Source organism: Rhinoderma darwinii, chromosome 7 (assembly GCF_050947455.1).
Source record: "Rhinoderma darwinii isolate aRhiDar2 chromosome 7, aRhiDar2.hap1, whole genome shotgun sequence".
Taxonomy (NCBI): domain Eukaryota; kingdom Metazoa; phylum Chordata; class Amphibia; order Anura; family Rhinodermatidae; genus Rhinoderma; species Rhinoderma darwinii.
The window spans coordinates 57496216-57519035 of record NC_134693.1 but is presented as its reverse complement, the minus strand read 5'-3'; the positions used below and the strand labels follow the sequence as shown (position 1 = coordinate 57519035).

Below are 22820 nucleotides of genomic sequence, written 5' to 3'. Positions count from 1 at the left end.
TTCTAATATATTCAGAAATTTCTATAACAAACTCTTCTTACATTAGGATGATAAATTAAGCATGTGTTGCAATGATTCTACAGAGATAAGTTAGAACAGGTTGGCTGGGGTTTTTTTTCTGTCAGAATATCACTAAGTAAAGTTTAATTTAAGCAACTGTTTACCTTGTTGTACAAACTTAACAGATTTTCGATTTCAGAGCTTATGTGCATATTCCTCATAGGGGGAAGCATCGGGTCATTAAACAGCACTCCTCCTATTCTCTGCATTCCATCACTGATGTCGAAATAGCTTAAGTAAGGGGGAAGTTAATTCAGAGATTAAAAACAGGGCCAGTCTGTGAATAGTCTCACTTTAGCAGAAACCGAGGAAGAAGAAGCAGCCTAAAGGACAAATGCTCAGTTAAAGGTCGTTCAAAATGTCTTTACTGGAATACGTACTCCTGCTTACTGCTGCTTTATGCTGTACTGCTGCGCCAGCTGCTGACGGTAAGACAAGCATGTGTTAATATAAGGTTTATTTTTGTGTATTCTACAGACAACGAAATTCCTTCAGAAAGTAGTATGCAAACTGTTGAAGATAGAAATATTGCAACTTCTTCAGTATTTACTTTCCATGAAATGTTGAGTCACTGATTAACAAGGGAACGTGTTTTAAAAAATATATTTAGTAAAATGCAATATAATTATCAGATAAATTGTATTAAATATATAGTAAATAATTAAAAAAGTGCTAACACTGGCCCAATGTAAAGGCCCATATGTGTGCATATATATATATATATATATATATATATATATATATATATATATATATATATAATTTTCAAAAAGAGATCTTGCAGCACTCCGATAAAAGAGGATAATTTATTCAGTCAACATCACAAAAATGGCACCTTTTTATGATGTTGACTGAATAAATTATACTCTCTTATTGCCTTTTATTGCCTATTGGAGTGCTGCAAGATGTTTTTTGGAAAATTGTAGATAGTCCAAAGGATCGGGAAGGATCGGGACTACTTGCTGTGCACCCAGACATAATTTTATTATATATACAGTATATATATAGATGTAGCCGTCTTTATCTTGACTTTTAACGCATTAAATACACAGTGGCAAGATCCTTTATCTTGATTATTTTAAAGACTTTTCAATGGCTTTTGTTGTGTGAGATCCCACTGCAGCGCAAGTTCTCAGTGTCAAGATAAAGATGGCTACATCCATATCTATCTATCTATCTATCTATCTATCTATCTATCTATCTATCTATCTATCTATCTATATATATATATATATATATATATATATATTTAAAGTATATAGTCATTTTTAAAAGACGTGAGTCTGTTACTTAACTGATTCTGTTGTTGATCATGTGGCGGTTTTATTAATAGTGTCACAAGTTATGCTGCAATATAAAACAGCCATTTATTTGAGTAATGATTGTGATAAATTGTTTCAAATTTACACTGTGAATAATAAAAATGCTAAATGTCTTAGGCTGGATCCACAACTGTAGAATGTAGCGTTTTGTAGTTATTAGCATTTTTCATTTTTAAACGGATGGCATATGTTCCACCAAATAATGTACATAAATTTGCATATCTTTGTTAAAAATAAAATAGATTTTTGAGGTTCCCTTCTTCCACATAAATGTAAATCATGAGGGCATAGACAACTATGGGATGCTATATGTTTTTAGGGGGAAATAAAAATGTTCCAAAAAGTATACTAAAATAAACATGGTGTCAAAGGGGCCTCAAATTAATGAAGGTTCTAAAAAAGGACGCATGCTGTGCATCAGGAATGACCTTTCATACATCCACTTCGCTCTTGTATAAGTTTCAGGAGCTTACATTAATAAATATAAAGAAAACAGACCACACCCACCCCCGCCACCCCTCTGTAACACCTTTTTTAAATGTCAAAATGAAAAAGTACCTTAGCTGTTATATGAAAGTCCAAAAATGGCACAATTGCTTAATTACGTATAACTGTACTTGTCGGACCTTATTAGGCTAGTTTCACATTCATGATACATATATACATCTTCCTCAGTGAATTTAGATAACCACAAATAACACATAAGCTTTGTAAAATGACAAACTCAGTTTGCTACAACTTTATATAAACATACAATAGACACACTATATGGACAAAAGTATTGGGACACATTTCTTAATCATTGAATGCAGGTGTTTCATTCAGTCCCTTTTGCAACAGGTGTATAAAATCCAGCACCTAACCATGCAGTCTCCTTTACAAACATTTGTGAAAGAATGGGTCATTCTAAAGAGCTCCATGGATTCCAGCAGGTACAAAGTCAGTTCCTGAAATTTCTTCCCTCCTAGATATTCCACAATCAACTGTGAGTGGTATTATTGCAAAGTGGAAGCATTTAGGAACCACAGAAACCCAACCACAAAGTGGCGGAGCAGGGTCGCCGATTGCTGAGGTATTTAGTGAAGGGAAATCTAAAGGCTTCAGCATACCAAGACATTTTGGTATGCTGATAATTATGGTGATAATTATCACTTTGTGGGAACAGTTTGGGGAAGGCTCTTTTCTGTTCCAGCGGGACTGTGCCCCAGTGCACAAAGCAAGGTCCAAAAAGACATGGTTGGGTGAGTTTGGTGTGGAAGAACTTGACTGACCCGCATAAAGCGCTGACCTCAACCCTATCAAACACCTTTAGGATGAGCTAGAATGGAGATTGTGAGCCAGGCTCTCATTCAACATCAGTGTCTAACCTCACAAATGTTCTTCTGGATGAATGGGAAAAAATTCCCACAGACACACTTCAAAATCTTGTAAAAAGCCTTCCCAGAATAGTAGAAGCTGTTTTAGCTGCAAAGGGGGAACAACTCCATATTAATGCCTATGGATTTAGAATGGGATGTCATAAAAATTCCTGTAGGTGTAATGTGTAGGTGTCCAAATGCTTTTGTCCATATAGTGTACATAAACACAAGGCTTAGTGATCTTTACAACAAAAAAAAAGAGATAAATTTGATTTCTAATAAGACAATAAAGTTGTTCTTAGATCATTTAGATGTTACATTTGTGGCCTAGCCTTAGTATACCGTAGCCTACCCACACCAATTGGCAGAACAAAGGGGCAGTGGTGCTCGCTGCAGTACCCGGCACAGTGACGACCACACTAGTGTGGCTGTGCCTGATACCGCATGTCTGCCATGCTTAGACCTGTTCACGTGAATAAGCTGTTACAGAAACAGGAACAGCTCCACTGCCACCTCGTTCTGCTGATCTGACAGGGTCCTTCGGTTGGGCCCCCCAACAATTATACTTTTTTTAAGGATAGGGCATCAATATAATATCCCAGAAAACACCAAAAAAACAAACTGAAAACCCAAAGCTCACAGCATTCCAGAAGATAAATCCTTAGCATGTATATGGAATCTAAAGTATGCAAAAGTAACATTGTTTGTTGTTATCTTAATGAAAATGTGAATAATCCTACCCTTCTTTGTAAACCTAATGTATAATGGACGTATTTTTTGAGCTGTAAAAACTCGGTTTGTTGCCAGTAGGAAAAATTTGTCTTGATTCTTCCAAACAAAATGAAATCCTTTCGGGAGGATTATACAATATCAATTTGTTTCACATGCTGACCCATTGGAGAGACATATACAGATTAGTCAGGAGCAAACACACAGGGTATATACAGGGGGTATCAAAGGACATTTTGGCTGAAGGTGGACATGCCCCACATCAATTGCATGGACTGTCTAGGTATTTGAGGACGATTGATAACCGAATACCTAACTTTCCTCGTGGTTTGGTATGGCACATGGGTTAATAGAAGTGGTTTTGGTAGGAAATGTATCTAGAATTTAATCCAACTAGGTTAATTATAGGGGTCAGTATATCTGATACAGCTCTTCAGATCCCCTATTACGGTTGACACAGGCATAGGGATAAAGGATAAACCTAAGTCTGCCTGCAGCCACCACTAGTGGGAGCATATTTAATAGGAATTTATACAACTCCCATTGGAATCAATAATAAATCCAATGCAGTGAGCTCACCTTGGTGGCAGCAGAAAGAATTATATCATTGGCATCTCATGAATGGCTCAAAGGGTGGTTTGCAGGTAATAGAAACCCTTCCAACCTGGGGCGTAACTAGGAAAGGCTGGGCCCCATAGCAAACTTTTGACTGGGTGCCCCTCCTTTAGGTGCCACACGCAGCCCCCCTTATAGATAGTGCACCCTGTAGATTGTGCCATACAGCCCCTTGTAGACAGTGCTATGCAGCCCCCCTGTAGATTGCGCCATACAGTCCCCCTGTAGATAGTACTATACAGCCCCCCTGTATTCTTTTCTAACAAAAATCATGTTTTAGTGTCTCCATTTTCTGACAGCCATAAGTTATTTTTTTTCAGTTGATATCGCTGTGGGAGGGCTTGTTTTTCGCTTGTCGAACTGTATTTTTAGTGGGTACCATTTTGGGGCAACTTGCGTCATTTTGATCACTTTTTATTAAAGTCAAGGTGACCAAAAAAAGAAATGATGTCATTGTTTTTTATTGACTTTTTTTTTACAGTGTTCACCGTGCGGTAAAAATAATGTGATATTTTTATAGTTCAGGCCGTGCCGAATGCAGCGATATGTATTTTTTTTAAAAAATCATTTATTTTCATTTATAAAAGGACTTGATCAGGGAAACAGGGCAATTATTGTTTTTATTACTTAAAACTTTTATTTACCATATTTTTCGGACTATAAGACACACCTGACTATAAGATGCACCCAGGTTTTAGGCAACTGATTTGGTGATGTTTCTCCAATAGCCCGCTCTCCCTCTCTCTCTTCCTCTCCTATACTCTGTACCGGTCCTTGTCATTTTTGAGGATGGACCAGAATGTCTGCTAAATTCAGAGCTGTCACTTTCGCTGAAAGCAAAACCCTCAAAATTGTATTTGACATCTGACAAGACATTTTCTTTGCTGTCTGAACATAAAAGGGCATAAGCCTCCTCTGCAGAATAAAATTACTGGGCCATTTTATTACGTTCTATTTTTTTTTATACATAAACGTGAACTAAAAATGTATATTAAAGAAATTAATTAATTCATTTAATTAATTACAACTAATTAATTGCTACGAGAAATTGATTAACAGGCACAGCACTTCCTATCAAATTATGTAGAATTAAGTCATATAACCGGTTTTAGAACTAGTTGTAAAACTGTTGACAGGTTCTGTGCTGCCTATGTGAACCTGTATGTGTATATAATTTTTGTGCTTTGCTGCCCCCTAGTGGCCATATTGCATAGCTATTTTGTATAGTGCTTATGTTATCTGTGTGGGACTTGTGATCACCTGACTAGATAGTCAGTACCCTAATTTAGTGAATGTGCTGCACATGCATGAGGAAGTGGGCATAGTTCTCCAAAACATTGCAGGACAGGATCCTGAGGAGAAGGAGGATTCAGCATTTTTCAGCTGCTGTGGATTATTTGAAGGATGAAATAAAAGTGGATTATGTCTAATAGGTGACTACAAGAGAGTGAGTAGTCTGTGCCATGAAGGTGAAGGACTGTGTGCTGCCTGGGCAGCATGTTATATAGTAGATAAGTACATAGGGGCTGCGGAGTGCAGCAAAGAGACGGCAGAAGTGCAGGTGATCTGTGCTAATGAGGAGCATGCAAGTTAGTGTTGGACAATATGTTGGCACACTATGGACTAGTGAAAAACTGTGAGAAAGTGGACACTGACACAGAGATTGCTGGATGGAGTGCGGACACTTATTATTTAACTGCTAGAAACTAACCCCTAATGTGTTAGCATTGCAGACCTTTGGAATTCTAGCTGTTAATTTGCTGAGGTAATCGGGAGAAATTTCACCCCATGCTTCCAGAAGCCCCTCCCACAAGTTGGATTGGCTTGATGGGCACTTCTTGCGTACCATACGGTCAAGCTGCTCCCACAACAGCTCTATGGGGTTGAGATCTGGTGACTGCGCTGGCCACTCCATTACAGATAGAATACCAGCTGCCTGCTTCTTCTCTAAATAGTTCTTGCATAATTTGGAGGTGTGCTTTGGGTCCTTGTCCTGTTGTAGGATGAAATTGGCTCCAATCAAGCGCTGTCCACAGGGTATGGCATGGCATTGCAAAATGGAGTGATAGCCTTCCTTATTCAAAATCCCTTTTACCTTGTACAAATCTCCCGCTTTACCAGCACCAAAGCAACCCCAGACCATCACATTACCTCCAACATGCTTGACAGATGGCGTCAGACACTCTTCCAGCATCTTTTCAGTTGTTCTGCGTCTCACAAATGTTCTTCTGTGTGCAGGGCCGCCATCAGGAATTTCAGGGCCCACTACAGCTAAATTTTTTGGGCCCCCCTACCGTGGCACCGCCTGTTAACGGTACTCCGTCCAGCACTATATCATGGTACCCAGGGCGGCCATCAGGGGGGGTATTAGGGGTACTGATGTGAGAGGCCCGGCCAAACCTAATTGAAAGGGGGGCCCGGCAAACTGCCGCGACTTGCCTTTGGTAGAAAAAAAACAGGCCCCTGCAATGGGGCCCGTTTTTTTCACCAAAAGAATGTTGTGAGCTGCGGGCCCCCCTTTCAATTAGGTTTGGCCGGGCCTCTCACATCAGTACCCATAATACCCCTCCTGATGGCGGCCCTGGGTAGCATGGGGGTCGTCATGGGGCCGTCAAACACCGCCGCCCGTGCGACCGATCGCGCGCACCCGCAAACTCCTGCGCATGGGCACCCGCGACCGCCTGGAACCGCGCACCGAATTTTGAGGCAGATATTGACCTGCCCACACTATCTTGCCGCGTTTTTTGCCCGCTGCGATTGAGGACAGCAGACAAAAAACGCAGGGAAAAATGCATTTTCTGCCTCCCATTGATTTCGATGAGAGGTCAGAGGCAGAACCGCGGCAAGAAAGGACGTGCTGCTTTTTCTTTTTTCCGCGACTGGCTCCCATTGATTTCAGATTAAATCAATGGGAGGCGGTTTTGGAAGTTTTTTGGTGCTGATTCTGACGCAGTGTCCGAGTCAATATCAAGGCCCAAAAACTCTGTGAACTGGGCCTTATTGTTAGGGCTTATTCAGACGAACGTGTAATACGTCCGTGCAACGCGCGTGATTTTCACACGGACCTATGTTACTCTATGGGGCCATGCAGACTGTCCGTGATTTTCACGCAGCGTGTGTCCGCTGCGTAAAACTCACGACATGTCCTATATTTGTGCATTGTTCGCGCATCACGCACCCATTGAAGTCAATGGGTGCGTGAAAGTCACGCCCAGCACTTCCGCAGCCGTATAAACTATGAATGAAAACAGAAAAGCACCGCGTGCTACAAACATACATACAGAGTGTCATAATGATGGCGCGAAAATCACGCAGCCGCGCATCATACGCTGCTGCCACACGGAGCTGTTATGGACCTTTTGCATGCGCAAAACGCCATGTTTTTGCGCGCGCAAATAGCACGCGCTCGTGTGAATCCGGCCTTAGGGTAGGAACACACTAGGCATGAACACTGCGGATTTTATGCAACACATTTTATTGTGGAAAATCCGTAGCGTATCACAGTCGCAGCAGAGTGGATGAGATATGAACAAATCTCATCCACACTCTGCAAAAAAAATTGACCTGCAGTGTGACTTTTGGCTTTTTAAGCCGCAGCATGTCAATGTATTCTGTGGAATCGCTGCTCCTCTGTTGTGGAAATGCTGCGGTTCTGCCGCAAAAATCACACATGAGAAAAAATAAAAAGGCACTTTTTTAAATTTATAAAAAAGTTTAGACTTGCCCCGGCCGTAGTCCTGGTGACGCGATCCTCTAGTCTTAGCGCAGCTCGGCCTCCTGTCATGACTTTTCATCCCATGTGACCGCTGCAGCGGTCACATGGTCTACAGCGTCATCCCAGGAGGCGGGGCTACGTTCAGAAGAGAGAGATGCGTCACCAGGACTACGGCCGGGGGAAGTCTAAACTTTTTTTTCCCTGCAGGATTCCCGCAGCGGACACGCCTCACGAAACCTGCACCACTACTTGGTGCGGTTTTGCTTGCAGAATTCCCTGCGGCTACCGGGGCGGATAAGCTGTGTAGTTTTACTCAGCATATCCGCCTAGTGTGTCCCTTATGATGTCGCTCCTGGAGCTGCTGCCTGTCTCTAAATAGGCAGTTGGTCCAGTAGAATTTGGAATTATTTTTTTTTGTGAACCAGCTTAAAAAAATACAAAACTTTTGTGTTAGGGCCTGTTCACATCACCGTTCGCTTCCGCTCCGGGGTTCCATCTGAGGTTTCCGTCGGGTGAACCCCGCAACGGAAAGTGAAAGTGACAGCACAGCTTCCGTCACAATTAGCGCAGTCGACTGCACTATTGATTCCGTCCGAAAACCAGCCGGAATGGTGACGAACGGAAACCATTAGCGATGTTTCCGTCACCATTGAGATCAATGGTGACTGAAACGGAAGCTGTGCTGTCACTTTCACTTTCCGTTGCGGTGTTCACCCGACAGAAACCTCAGACGGAACCCCGGAATGGAAGCGAACGGTGATGTGAACAGGCCCTAACACAAAAGTTTTGTATTTTTTTAAGCTGGTTCACAAAAAAAAATAATTCCAAATTTTACTGGACCAACTGCCTATTTAGAGACCGGCAGCAGCTCCAGGAGCTGCGCTAAGAATAGAAGATCGCGTCACCAGGACTACGGCCGGGGTAAGTATAAACTTTTTTATCAATTTAAAAAAGTGCCTTTTTTTTTTCTCTTTTGTGATTTTTGCGGCAGAACCGCAGCATTTCCGCACCAGACGAGTGGCGATTCTGCAGCATAAATTGACATGCTGAGGCCTAAAAAGCCACACTGCAGGTCAATTTTTTTTGCAGCGTGTGGATGAGATTTGTTCAAATCTCATCCACTCGGCTGTGACTGTGATACACTGTGGATTTTCCACAATAAAATGTGTTGCATAAAATCCGCAGTGTTCATGCCTAGTGTGTTCCTACCCTAAGGCCGGATTTACACGAGCGTGTGATTTTTGCGTGCGCAAAAAACGTGGCGTTTTGCGCATGCAAAAGGTCCATAACAGCTCCGTGTGTCAGCAGCGTATGATGCGCGGCTGCGTGATTTTCGCGCAGCCGCCATCATTATGACACTCTGTTTGGATGTTTGTAGCACGTGGTGCTTTTCTGTTTTCATTCATAGTTTATACGGCTGCGGGAGTGCTTCCATGTGCTGGGCGTGACTTTCACGCACCCATTGACTTCAATGGGTGCGTGATGTGCGAACAATGCACAAATATTGGACATGTCGTGAGTTTTACGCAGCGGACACACGCTGCGTGAAAATCACTGGCAGTCCGCACGGCCCCATAGACTAACATAGGTCCGTGCGAGGCGCGTGAAAATCACACACGTTGCACGGACGTATTACACGTTCGTCTGAATAAGCCCTAACAATAAGGCCCAGTTCACAGAGTTTTTGGACCTTGATATTGACTCGGACACTGCGTCAGAATCAGCACCAAAAAACTTCCAAAACCGCCTCCCATTGATTTAATCTGAAATCAATGGGAGCCAGTCGCGGAAAAAAGAAAAAGCAGCACGTCCTTTCTTGCCGCGGTTCTGCCTCTGACCTGCCATCGAAATCAATGGGAGGCAGAAAATGCATTTTTCGCTGCCTTTTTTGTCTGCTGTCCTCAATCGCCGTGGGCAAAAAACGCAGCAAAAAACGCGGCAAGATAGTGTGGGCAGGTCAAAATCTGCCTCAAAATTCTTTAAGGAATTTTGAGGCAGATTTTTTTGGCCTGCAAAAATACTCTGTGTGAACAGGGCCATACATAAACAGCACTTTCAGACACTTTACTCACTGTGTCAGAAGAGCTGCTCCCTCTCCAGTCCTCGTCAGGCGATGTCTTCGGTCCAGATGTCGTCCTTCACCTCCAGGCTCCAGAAAATTGCGGGGATCGAAGAACTCCTGCCGTCGCGCAAGAACTGGACTCCTCCCCCTCTCCTTACGCAGCTACGCTCTGGAGGAGGAGAAGAAGGAGGAGGCGGAGGCGGAGTCGGACGAGGAGGCGCTGGACGAGGAGGCCGAGGAGGCGGAGGAGGAGGACGAGGAGTCGGAGGCGGGCCAGCAGGTAATTAGACTGTGCGCCGCTGTTCTTCCCAGTTGATTGGTCGCTGTACTTTTGGTGCGTGCGCACCGCATCCCTCTCGGCGGCGGGCACGAGCGGGTTGCTTTCCAGCCTTCCCCAGGTCGTTCGCGCGTGAGCGCGCGTTTGCGGTAACGAGCGCGCCGGCGCGCGCTTGCGGTCGTTCGCGCGCGCGGCCGCGCGCGGTGTTTCGCGGCAGTGTTAGATGAGAGGGGGGCCCGCAGCTCACAGCGGTGTTTGATGAGAGGGGGGCCCGCAGCTCACGACATTGCTTTGGTGAAAAGAACAGGCCCCATTGCAGGGGCCTGTTTTTTTCTAACAAAGGCAAGTCGCGGCAGTTGCCGGGCCCCCCTTTCAATTAAGTTTGGCCGGGCCCCCTACAGTAGTACCCCTAATACCCCCCTGATGGCGGCCCTGTCTGTGTGATCCAAACACCTCAAACTTCGATTCATCTGTCCATAACACTTTTTTCCAATCTTCCTCTGTCCAATGTCTGTGTGCTTTTGCCCATATTAATCTTTTCGTTTTATTAGCCAGTCTCAGATATGGCTTTTTCTTTACCACTCTGCCCTGAAGGCCAGCATCCCGGAGTCGCCTCTTCACTGTAGACGTTGACACTGGCGTTTTGCGGGTACTATTTAATGAAGCTGCCAGTTGAGGACCTGTGAGGCGTCTATTTCTCAAACTAGAGACTCTAATGTACTTGTCTTGTTGTTCAGTTGTGCAGCGGGGCCTCCCACTTCTCTTTCTACTCTGGTTAGAGCCTGTTTGTGCTTTCCTCTGAAGGGAGTAGTGCACACCGTTGTAGGGAATCTTCAGTTTCTTGGCAATTTCTGGCATGGAATAGCCTTCATTTCTAAGAACAAGAATAGACTGTCGAGTTTCACATGAAAGCTCTCTTTTTCTAGTCATTTTGAGAGTTTAATCGAACCCACAAATGTAATGCTCCAGATTCTCAACTAGCTCAAAGGAAGGTCAGTTTTATAGCTCCTCTAAACAGCAAAACAGTTTACAGCGGTGCTAACATAATTACACAAGGGTTTTCAAGTGTTTTCTAATCATCCATTAGCCTTCTAGCACAGTTAGCAAACACAATGTACAATTAGAACACTGGAGTGATGGTTGTTGGAAATGGGCCTCTATACACCTATGTAGATATTGCATTAAAAACCAGATGTTTGCAGCTAGAATAGTCATTTAGCACATTAACAATGTATAGAGTGTATTTCTGATTAATTTAATGTTATCTTCATTGAAAAAAACCTGCTTTTCTTTCAAAAATAAGGAAATTTCATAGTGACCCATAACTTTTGAGCGGTATTGTATATATATATATATATATATATATATATATATATATATATATATATATATAGTGAACCTCTTAATAGTTAACTGTTGAACTGCTATATTATGTGTAAATGTGATATAACTATGGTGATTGAAACGTACAATGTTTGTCCTTTACTTGATTAGTATTTAGTTATGTGTCAGCCTGGGATGGTGATGGGAGATACGGACCTGGATGCCATTGCTAAACTGGAGAGTAATGCGTACACTAGACTACAAGCTGTGCGAAAACGCAACAGGCATAGGGATGCCGCGCTTCTCACACTGGGCGGACCAAAGTGGAGAAGAAAATTGTTAAACTTTTTCTGCCAAGGTGGAAGGTTGGGTACCACTGTGTAATTGTGGTTGTGTCTGTAGACTACAGTGTGGTGTCTGAGGAAGTGACTTAGGGAGCCTGGTGGTGGTTGTGCTGCAAACTGGCGCCAAGGGTGCATAACTGAGGACACAAAGGCAGGTTGTGACTAGACCTGGACTGGAGAGACACCTAAAGCCTGATAGAGGGCTGCATCTGAATCCCCATAGTTTAACATAGCACTGTATCAGGGAGATAATTTCGAGAGGTAATAATGAAGCAGAACCACGGTTACCACCCCTACTACCCTTGTATCATAGTTGTCCAAAGATTGTGCTGGGTTATGTAACGTTTAAGAACTGTACCTCTCATCTGTGTGAGAAGTAATTTAACTCCATTCTGGCTGGTGCCTTCTACACTGGTTGGTACCGTACTAAAGACTTTATTGAATAGTGTAGTGAACTACACTTTAACCACTTGCGGAGCGCCCATAGACTATAAACGTACGGGCAGTCTGCAATTAAGTCTGCAGGGACGTTCCAGAAAGTCCCACAGATTTACACTCTTTGCTGCTCTGTAGCGGCATTTAGCTGCATGATACAGCTGTCTCTAGACAGGCAGCTGTGTGGCACCATCTACAGGGGGGCTGTGTGGCAGTATCTACAGGGGGGCTGTATGGCAGTATCCACAGGGGGGCTGTGTGTCAGTATCTACAGGGGGGCTGTGTGGCAGTATCTACAGGGGGGCTGTGTGGCAGTATCTACAGGGGGGTTGCGTGGCAGTATCTACAGGGGGCTGTGTAGCAGTATCTACAGGGGGGCTGCATGGCAGTATCTACAGGGGGCTGCATGGCAGTATCTACAGGGGGCTGCGTGGCAGTATGTACAGGGGGCTGCGTGGCAGTATCTACGGAGGGCTGCGTGGCAGTATCTACGGGGGGCTGCGTGGCTGTATCTACAGGGGGCTCTGTGGCAGTATCTACAGGGGGGCTGTGTGGCACTGCCTACAGGGGGGGGCTGCATGGCGCTATCTACAGGGGGGGCTGTATGGCACTATCTACAGGGGGCTGCGTGGCATCTACAGGGGGGATGTGTGGTGCTATCTATAGGTAGGGCTGTTTGTGATGTTGCTTATAGGGGGGTGTGTGACGCTATCTACAGGGGCTGTGTGTGACGCTATCTACAGGGGGTCTGTGTGGCGCCATCTATAGGGACAGTGGTGTAATGAGGGATTCTTTCATTGATGCCTATAATTGGTGTTTATAACTGTCTATTTTACTGGTGTACTTGTACTATTATAGTATTTAAAAAAGTAATTAAAACTAATTTAAAATAGGTTTTCTTATTCTCTTATTTGGTACGCTATATTAGCGTTTACTGGGGGTATTACTTTTGGTTATTAGATCGCCCACCATTGATGGAGACTCATCATGCTACTTAACTGCTCCGCTCAGTATTGGCCAAGACTTAGGCTGGGTTCACACGAGCACATTAACGTCCGTAATGGACGGACGTATTTCGGCCGGAAGTCCCGGACCGAACTCAGTGCAGGGAGCCGGGCTCCTAGCATCGTAGTTATGTACGACGCTAGGAGTCCCTGCCTCTCCGTGGAACTACTGTCCCGTACTGAAAACATGATTACAGTACGGGACAGTTGTCCTGCAGAGAGGCAGGGACTCCTAGCATCGTACATAACTATGATGCTAGGAGCCCGGCTCCCTGCACTGAGTTCGGTCCGGGACTTCCGGCCGAAATACGTCCGTCCATTACGGACGTTAATGTGCTCGTGTGAACCCAGCCTTAGAGGGAACATTGCTTATGAGGGCTTATTTTTTTTCCAGGATGATTTATAGTTTTCATTAGTACCATTTTGGGATACATACAGTACGACGTTTTGGAAGGCAGGATGAACAGAAAACAACAATTCTGGCATTGTTCTTGATTTGATTTTTATGGTGTTCACTGTGTGGGTTAAATAGCTTAATAGTTTTACAGTTGCGGCCGTTACCGATGCGGTAATTCAAAAATATGTGTAGTTTATATATATAAGCATTTTGTAAGGGAAAAAAGTGTGTTTTTCAAAATTTTTAACTTGGGATTTTCATTTACTTATTATAAAGTATTAAACTTTTTTTTTTTAACTTCTTAGACCAGGAGACTTTACTTTATTGCAGTGTATTATGCCTGTCAGTGTAAAACTTTTTGTTTCATTTTTCTATTAGTCCCACTAGGAGACTACTCCTGTATTGTAGTGTATTATGCCTGTCGGTGTAAAACTGACAGGCATCTATAAGGCCATGCCTTTTATAATAATAAAAATGTGTATGAGTGTGTTTGGTGCAACTTTCTGTCTTACTTTTTATTAAAAATTATTTTTATGTTTTGAGATACAGCTGCTTTGCATCCTGTATACAGAGCAGCTGTATCTAGCACTGAGACTTGAATCCGTCAGGTTAGCTGCTCTGACGGGTTCAGTGAAAGCAGGTCATGTGTGTCTCTGACACGCTGGATCCACCTGTTATCGATTACATCTTAGTTATGAACTTAGATGTGATTGGTAACAGCTCAATCCTGCGAACCTCTAAATCCTGAACCCTTGAGTCCCATTGACCTGACTGATATAGGTTTCTGCGCTAGATACAGTTTCTATGTATACGAGATACAAAGCAGCTGTATCCCTAAAAATAATTTTTAATAAGGAGTAATTAGAAAGTTGCTCCAAACACACTGATACACATTTAAAAAAAAAAACAACAAATTTTCAAAGGTTTACATACGCCCCCACTTATTATTTGTCATTAATACTGTAAGGGTATGTTCACACTGCTTATTTTCAGCCATTTTTCGGGCTGTAATCGCCCCTAAAAACTGCTGAAAAAATGTAAGCTGAATGCCTCCTAACATCTGCTCCTTGACTTCAATGGGAAAAACGGTGTTTTGTTCCGACAGGGCGTTTTTTTACGCGGCCATTTAAAGAAACGGTGCATGAAAAAATGCCCTTTAAAAAGAAGTGCATGTCACTTCTTGAGCCGTTTTTGGAGCCATTTTTCATTGTGTCAATAGAAAAACAGCGCAAAAAAAGTTTGATGCTTAAAAAAACAGCTGAAAATCAGAGGCTGTTTTCCCTTGAAAAAAGCTCCGTATTTTACAGCCGTTTTTCGTTTTGCGTGTGAACATAGCCTAATACTGGTTTCTTCTTATGTGAAAGGAAGGCTAATAATAATAATAATAATCTTTATTTATATAGCGCCAACATATTACGCAGCACTTTACAATGTAGAGGGAACATGAAAACAATATCAGACATTACATAGTGACAAAGTTCATTTACAATTCAAACCTGGGGAGTGAGGACCCTGCTCGCAAGAGCTTACAATCTATGAGGACATAATGGAGACACAAAGTGTAATAGTGTTTGTTCTGTACAATGGTCCGGCCATTTTTATACACATGCGGTGGTAACATAAAGCTGCATGAGCCGGTCACCAGCCAGTATCCGTGTATGACGGACATGAAGAGAAGGAGTGTGAGGGAATCTTTTTCTGATGACTAATCTAAATGGAGGGCCATGAAAAGGAGTCAGATCAGGGAATGTTATAGGCCTGTCTAAATAGATGTGTTTTCAGGGCACGTTTAAAACTGTGGATATTGGGAATTAATCGGATTGTCTGGGGTAGCGCATTCCAGAGGACGGGTGCAGCACGAGAGAAATCCTGGAGACGGTAGTGGGAGGTTCGGATTATGGAGGATTTTAATCTAAGGTCGTTGGCAGAACGTAGAGCCCGATTAGGGTGGTAGACAGAGATGAGGGAGGAGATGTAAGGAGGTGCAGCACTGTGGAGAGCTTTGTGGGTGAGAGTAATAAGTTTGAATTTTATTCGGAAGGGGATGGGCAACCAGTGCAGTGACTGGCACAGATTAGAGGCGTTGGTGTAGCGGTTGGTCATAAAGATGAGCCTGGCTGCTGCATTGAGGATAGATTGGAGAGGGGAGAGTTTAGTGAGGGGAAGACCGACTAGTAATGAGTTACAGTAGTCAAGACTAGGAGCCCTACAGCAAAAATATTCAATCCCTAGTAAAAAATGAAAACCTAATTTTTTCTTATTACAAAACTAAAATAAACGTAAATAAAAATAAATACACATTATCACACCTCTAACGACCCAAACAAAAAAACTTTCAAGTTATTTGCATAAATATTGTTGTTTTCTGTTGATCCCGCATTCCAAAAAACAAAATAAAAAGCGATCAAAAAGCTGTTGAAAATTGTCGCACAAAAAATAAGCTCCCATAAATATAGGTCAATGGAAAATTTTTAATGTTATTGATCTTAGAATAAGGCAACAGAAAAACAAATAATAAAAGAAAGAAAAAGTTTTAGTGCAAAAGTAAAAAAACAATATACATTTGGTATTGCCTAATCGTACTGACCCAGAAAATAAAGTTATTATGTTATTTATACCGCACCATAAACTTAAAGTAAATTTAAAGAGGCTCTGTCACCAGATTCTCAAATCCCTATCTCCTATTGCATGTGATCGGCGCTGTAATGTAGATAACAGTAACGTTTTTGTTTTTTTTTAAAAAAGTTAATTTTTGGCCAAGTTATGAGCTATTTTATATATAGGCAAATGAGCTTTGAAATGGACAATTGGGCGTTTTTTCTTTTTCGTTATGTCCAACTGGGCGTGTATTGTGTTTTTAACTGGGCGTGTTTACGTGTATGACGCTGACCAATCAGTGACCAGTCAGCGTCATACACACTCCATTCATTTACACAGCAGCGATGTGCAGCTGCATACACAGAGATTAACGTTAATCAAGTGTCCTGATAATGAATACACATGAAATCCAGCCTGGACGTCATGTGTATTCAGAATCCTGACACTTCTGACTCTTTTCTTTGAGATTTCCAGCAAGGGAAACAAAATCTCGTTTACCTCCGTAATCACGCGAGATTACGCGTGGCTTGCTGGAATCTCACAGAAAAGATTCAGAAGTGTCAGGATTCTGAATACACATGACGTCCAGGCTGGATTTCATGTGTATTCATTATCAGGATACTTGATTAACGTTAATCTCTGTGTATGTGGCTGCACATCGCTGCTGTGTAAATGAATGGAGAGGAGTGTATGACGCTGACTGGTCACTGATTGGTCAGCGTCATACACGTAAACACGCCCAGTTAAAAACACAATACACGCCCAGTTGGACATAAGGAAAAAGAAAAAAACGCCCAATTGTCCATTTCAAAGCTCATTTGCCTATATATAAAATAGCTCATAACTTGGCCAAAAATTAACTTTTTAAAAAAAAACAAAAACGTTACTGTTATCTACATTGCAGCGCCGATCACATGCAATAAGAGATAGGGATTTGAGAATCTGGTGACAGAGCCTCTTTAAAACACGAAAAATTATTCTGCAATCGCTGTTTTTTCCGTCCCCCCCCCCCCAAATGTAATTGAAGTTAATCATTATTTGTATACACTATAAAATTGTGTCATTTAAAGATCCAATTTGTCCCCCTAAAGCAAGCCCTGTTACGACTATTTTGACAGAAAAATCAAAAAGTTATGGCTCTTGGAATGCGACAATGAAAAATAAAAAAACAATGCTAAATTATTAAATATTGTCATATGCTGCCACCTTGTGGCTGTGCCTGATTTCTATCTGGGAGTCAATATAAGAGGAAAATTATGTACATATACATATATACCACCTTTGCTACTCCAACAGACAGGTAAAAATCTCAGCGGAACAGGTGCATATGTGTAAAAGCCATAGTTTCAAATGTTCTGATACAGAGTACATGAAATTTTAAAGTTGTCCATAGATATGGGGCACACTACTGATCAAACACCTCTGTTAACTATTTGGCACTGTTATTTGTGTACTATATACAGTAGTATACCTTAAGGCTGGGTTCACACGTGGCGGAATTTCACTTAAATTCCGCTGCGGACACTCCGCAGCGTTAATCCGCAGCGGAGCCGTTTGTCGATTGACTTACACTTTAATTTAGCAGTGTTCGTTTAGACGAGGCGTAAAATTCCGCTGCGGAGCATAGGCTGCGGAGCGGAATTTGGTGTCCGCAGCATGCTCTGTCTGTTGCGGAGCAGTGGCGGACTCATGGCGGAATTTCTCCATTGACTTCAATGGAGATTCTAATTTCCGCAATGAAGTCCGCAGCTGTCATGCACATGTTATGTGTGCTGCGGATCCGTCTTGCTTTTTTAACTTGACATTTCTTCATTCTGGCTGGACCTATGTATTTCTAGGTCTACAGCCAGACTGAGGAAGTCAATGGGGCTCCCGTAATGACGGGAGCGTTGCTAGGAGACGTCTGTAAATAGTCACTGTCCAGGGTGCTGAAAGAGTTAAGCGATCGGCAGTAACTGTTTCTGCACCCGGGACAGTGACTACCGATCCCAATATACATGTATCTGTAAAAAAAAATGAAGTTCATACTTACCGAGAACTCCCTGCTTCTGTCTCCAGTCCGGCCTCCCAGGATGACGTTTCAGTCTAAGTGACGGCTGCAGCCAATCACAGGCTAATAACAGGCTGCAGCGGTCACATGGACTGCCGCGTCATCCAGGGAGATCGGGCTGGATGCCGAAGGAGGGACGCGTCACCAAGACAACGGGCGGTAAGTATGAATTTCTTTGACTTTCACAAGGGAAAGTGCTGTCCCTTCTCTCTATCCTGCACTGATAGGGAGAAGGGAAGTACTTTTACCGCAGTCCGCAGCAGCTAGTCCGCATCAATTTACTGCACATTTTGTGCAGATCCGCAGCAGAATCTGCAACGCAGATTCTGTGCGGCATTGATGCGGACAGTTGCGGAGGAAATCCGCCACGTGTGGTCATGCCCTAAAGAAGGACTCCAGCAAAACGTTTTTTGCACATATCACGCTAACTTAAAAGCAATATTCTAGCATTGTCATTTGTTTCCTCCCAGCTCATTTGTATCCATATATTTTGAACCCTTTCATTAAGGGCTGCTGTGTCATGTGATTTCAGTCTGACCACCAAAATAGACCTTGCTCTCATGTGTAGACAGAAGGTCAGTCTCTAATGTGCGGCTGACTTCAGGTGAACTACCGGATTACATCATCACCTTTCAAATCCCTCCTGGCAGCAATGAGAGACCTCTTTTCCCCATCCAGCTCCACCCTCCTTGTGCCTCTATATGTCTCTCCATTAATAGAGTGCTTCTGAAAATATTATTTCTTCCCTATCTAAAGGACAAGAGTGCAGTAATATAATAGGTATGCCCATACAATGATTATCTGCCTAAAACTCCCCTTACTCACTGTAAAGGATCTGCCAGGCACAGCTTCGGAGTTAACGCCCATAGATAATCAGTCTGCACCTGCTTCTATGTCTGTTAGACTGACTCCATCTTCCACCACTCAGGGTGGCAGGCTTAGGAGTGGGAGAACCTATCACAGCCTGGTCAGACAGAGCTAGCTCCCGCCCTCTGTCTATTTATACCTGCCTTTCCTGTTCCTCCTTTGCTTGTGATTCTTCTCGTTTGGTTTCCTGGCCTTGCTGCAGCTTCTTGTACCATTGTCCTTGCTTCATATTGACCCAGGCTTGCTGACTACTCTCCTGCTCTGGGTTTGGTACCTCGTACACTCCTGGTTTGACTCGGCTTGTTCACTACTCTTCTGCTCTGCGTTTGGCACCTCGTACTCTCCTGGTTAGACTCGGCTTGTTCACTTCTCTTGTTGATCACGGTGTTGCCGTGGGCAACTGCCCTTTCTCCCCCTAGCTCTGTGTACCCTTGTCTGTTTGTCTGTCGTGCACTTACTGAGCGTAGGGACCGTCGCCCAGTTGTACCCTGTCGCCTAGGGCGGGTCGTTGCAAGTAGGCAGGGACTGAGTGGTGGGTAGATTAGGGCTCACTTGTCTGTCTCCCCACCCCCATCATTACATAATCACAAGCCCATACCTAGTCTACCCTGGTCCCTGACACCACTATGGACCCCCTTGAGACCCTGGCTCAGCAAATGCAGGGTCTCTCCCTACAGGTCCAGGCCCTGGCTCAGAGGGTCAACCAGCCTGATGCTACCATGGTAGTCCCCCTCACCTCACCTCTTGAACCCCACCTCAAGTTGCCCGACCGGTTCTCAGGGGACCGGAAGGCTTTTCTCTCCTTTCGGGAGAGTTGTAGGCTCTATTTTCGTTTAAAGCCCCACTCCTCAGGTTCTGAGAGCCAGCGGGTGGGTATAATTATGTCCCGGCTCCAGGAAGGGCCCCAAGAATGGGCCTTCTCCTTGGCTCCTGACGCCCCTGAACGTTGATCTTTTCTTTTCTGCTCTCGGACTCATCTATGACAAGACTGACAAGACTGCTTTTGCCGAGAGTCAGCTGGTGACCTTACGTCAGGGTAAGAGACCTGTTGAGGAGTATTGCTCTGACTTTAGGAAGTGGTGCATAGCTTCTCGGTGGAATGACCCTGCCTTAAGGTGCCAGTTTAGGTTGGGTCTGTCGAACGCCCTGAAAGATCTGCTAGTTAGTTATCCCTCTTCTGACTCCCTAAACCAGGTTATGGCTTTAGCGGTATGACTTGACCGACGTCTCAGGGAACGACGACTTGAACATCTTGATGTTTTCTCCTCTGACTCCCCCATGATGCCTCCCGAGGTTCCGTTGCTTCGTTCCTCCCCGGAAAACTCGGAGGTACCTATGCAACTCGGGGCCTCCGTGTCCCCCCAACAATGTAGAGATTTCCGCAGGAAGAATGGTCTCTGCTTCTACTGTGGGGATGACAAGCATCAAGTGAACAACTGTCCTAAGCGTAAGAATGCAGCCGGAGAACTTCCGCGCCTAAGTGATCATCGGGGAGGTCACTTGGGCGCACAGGTATTTCCCGTAAATATGAAACGTAATAAAATCTTGCTTCCCTTTCAGGTCTCTTTTGGTGGTAGGTCTGCTACCGGCAGTGCCTTCGTGGATTCAGGGTCTTCTGCTAATATCATGTGTGGAATTTGTTATGTCTCTAGCTATGGCTTTGATTGATTTGCCTAAACCTGTCCCGGTAGTGGGTATCGACTCCACTCCTCTTTCTAATGGTTATTTTACACAGCATACCCCTGTTTTTGAACTCCTTGTTGACTCCATGCATTTGGAGCAGTGTTCTGTACTGTTAATGCAGGGATTATCGTCCGATTTGGTTTTAGGCCTTCCCTGGTTGCAGTTGCATAATCCCACGTTTGACTGGAATTCTGGGGACCTTACCAAGTGGGGTAATGAATGCTTGACATCATGTTTTTCTGTTAATTCTATTTCTCCCCCTGAGGTGGTGAACAAGCTACCTGAGTTTGTTCAGGACTTCGCCGATGTTTTCTCTAAGGAGGCCTCCGAAGTGTTACCTCCTCATAGAGAATATGATTGCGCAATCAATTTGGTACCAGAAGCTAAGCTCCCTAAGGGTAGTATATTTAATCTCTCTTGTCCCGAACGTGAAGCCATGAGAGAGTATATCCAGGAATGCCTGGCCAAGGGTTACATTCGCCCCTCTACTTCTCCGGTAGGTGCTGGCTTCTTCTTCGTAGGGAAGAAGGATGGTGGTCTTAGGCCATGTATTGACTACCGAAGCTTGAATAAGGTCACTGTAAGGAACCAGTATCCCCTTCCTCTGATTCCTGATCTCTTTAATCAGGTTCAGGGGGCCCAATGGTTCTTTAAGTTTTATCTACGGGGGGCGTATAACCTTATCCGCATCAAAGAGGGGGATGAGTGGAAGACTGCGTTTAACACGGCCGAAGGTCATTTCGAATACCTCGTCATGACCTTTCGGTTGTGTAATGCTCCCGCGGTCTTCCAGAATTTCATAAATGAGATTTTAAGAGACTACCTAGGGTTATTTCTTGTAGTGTACCTTGATGACATACTTGTGTTTTCCAAGGACTGGTCCTCCCACATTGAGCATGTCAGGAAGGTGCTCCAGGTCCTTCGAGAAAACAAACTGTTTGCAAAGACCGAAAAATGTGTGTTTGGGGTGCAGGAGATACCATTTTTGGGCCAAATCCTCACTCCTCATGAATTCCGCATGGACCCCGCCAAGGTCCAGGCTGTGGCGGAATGGGTCCAACCTGCCTCCTTGAAGGCGTTACAGTGCTTCCTGGGGTTCGCTAATTATTACAGGAGGTTTATTGCTAACTTCTCGGTCATCGCTAAGCCTCTTACGGATCTCACTTGCAAAGGTGCTGATCTCCTCCACTGGCCTCCTGGGGCTGTCCAGGCTTTTGAGGTCCTTAAGAAGTGCTTTATCTCGGCCCCGGTGCTGGTTCAGCCCAACCAAATGGAGCCATTTATCGTGGAGGTTGACACGTCCGAGGTGGGAGTTTGGGGCTGTCTTGTCCCAGGGTACCAGGTCCCTCACCCATCTCCGTGCGTGTGCCTACTTCTCCAGGAAGTTTTCACCCACTGTGAGTAACTATGATATTGGCAACCGCGAACTCTTAGCCATTAAATGGGCATTTGAAGAGTGGCGCCACTTCCTGGAGGGCGCTAGGCACCAGGTAACGGTCCTTACCGAACACAAGAATCTGGTTTTCCTAGAATCTGCCCGGAGGCTAAACTCGTTGGGCGTTATTTTTTACTAGATTCAACTTTGTGGTTACCTATAGGGCTGGGTCAATAAATGTTAAGGCTGATGCACTGTCACGTAGCTTCATGGCCAGCCCTCCTTCAGAGGAAGATCCTACTTGTATTTTGCCTCCAGGTATAATCATTTCCTCTATTGATTCTGATTTAGTCTCTGAAATTGCCGCTGATGAAGGTTCAGCTCCCGGGAGCCTTCCTGAGAACAAGCTGTTTGTTCCCCTGCATTTCCGGCTAAGGGTACTTAGGGAAAATCATGACTCTGCACTATCTGGCCATCCAGGCATCCTGGGTACCAAGCACCTCATTGCCAGAAACTATTGGTGGCCAGGGTTGCCTAAAGACGTTAAGGCCTACGTCGCCGCTTGTGAAGTTTGTGCTAGGTCCAAGACTCCCAGGTCCCGACCAG

The 22820-nt window shown here is 44.1% G+C and overlaps 1 protein-coding gene across 1 annotated transcript in view; it reads left to right on the top strand.

Annotated features, from left to right (window-relative positions):
• Positions 1–306: 306 nt before the first annotated feature.
• The window catches only part of CFH (complement factor H), a 272806-nt gene continuing 250292 nt past the window's right edge, over positions 307–22820 (top strand). The window contains exon 1 of the mRNA XM_075833420.1: positions 307–488. Coding sequence (XP_075689535.1) covers positions 419–488 — 70 coding nt within the window. The 5' untranslated portion in view covers positions 307–418. The remainder of the gene's footprint in view (positions 489–22820) is intronic.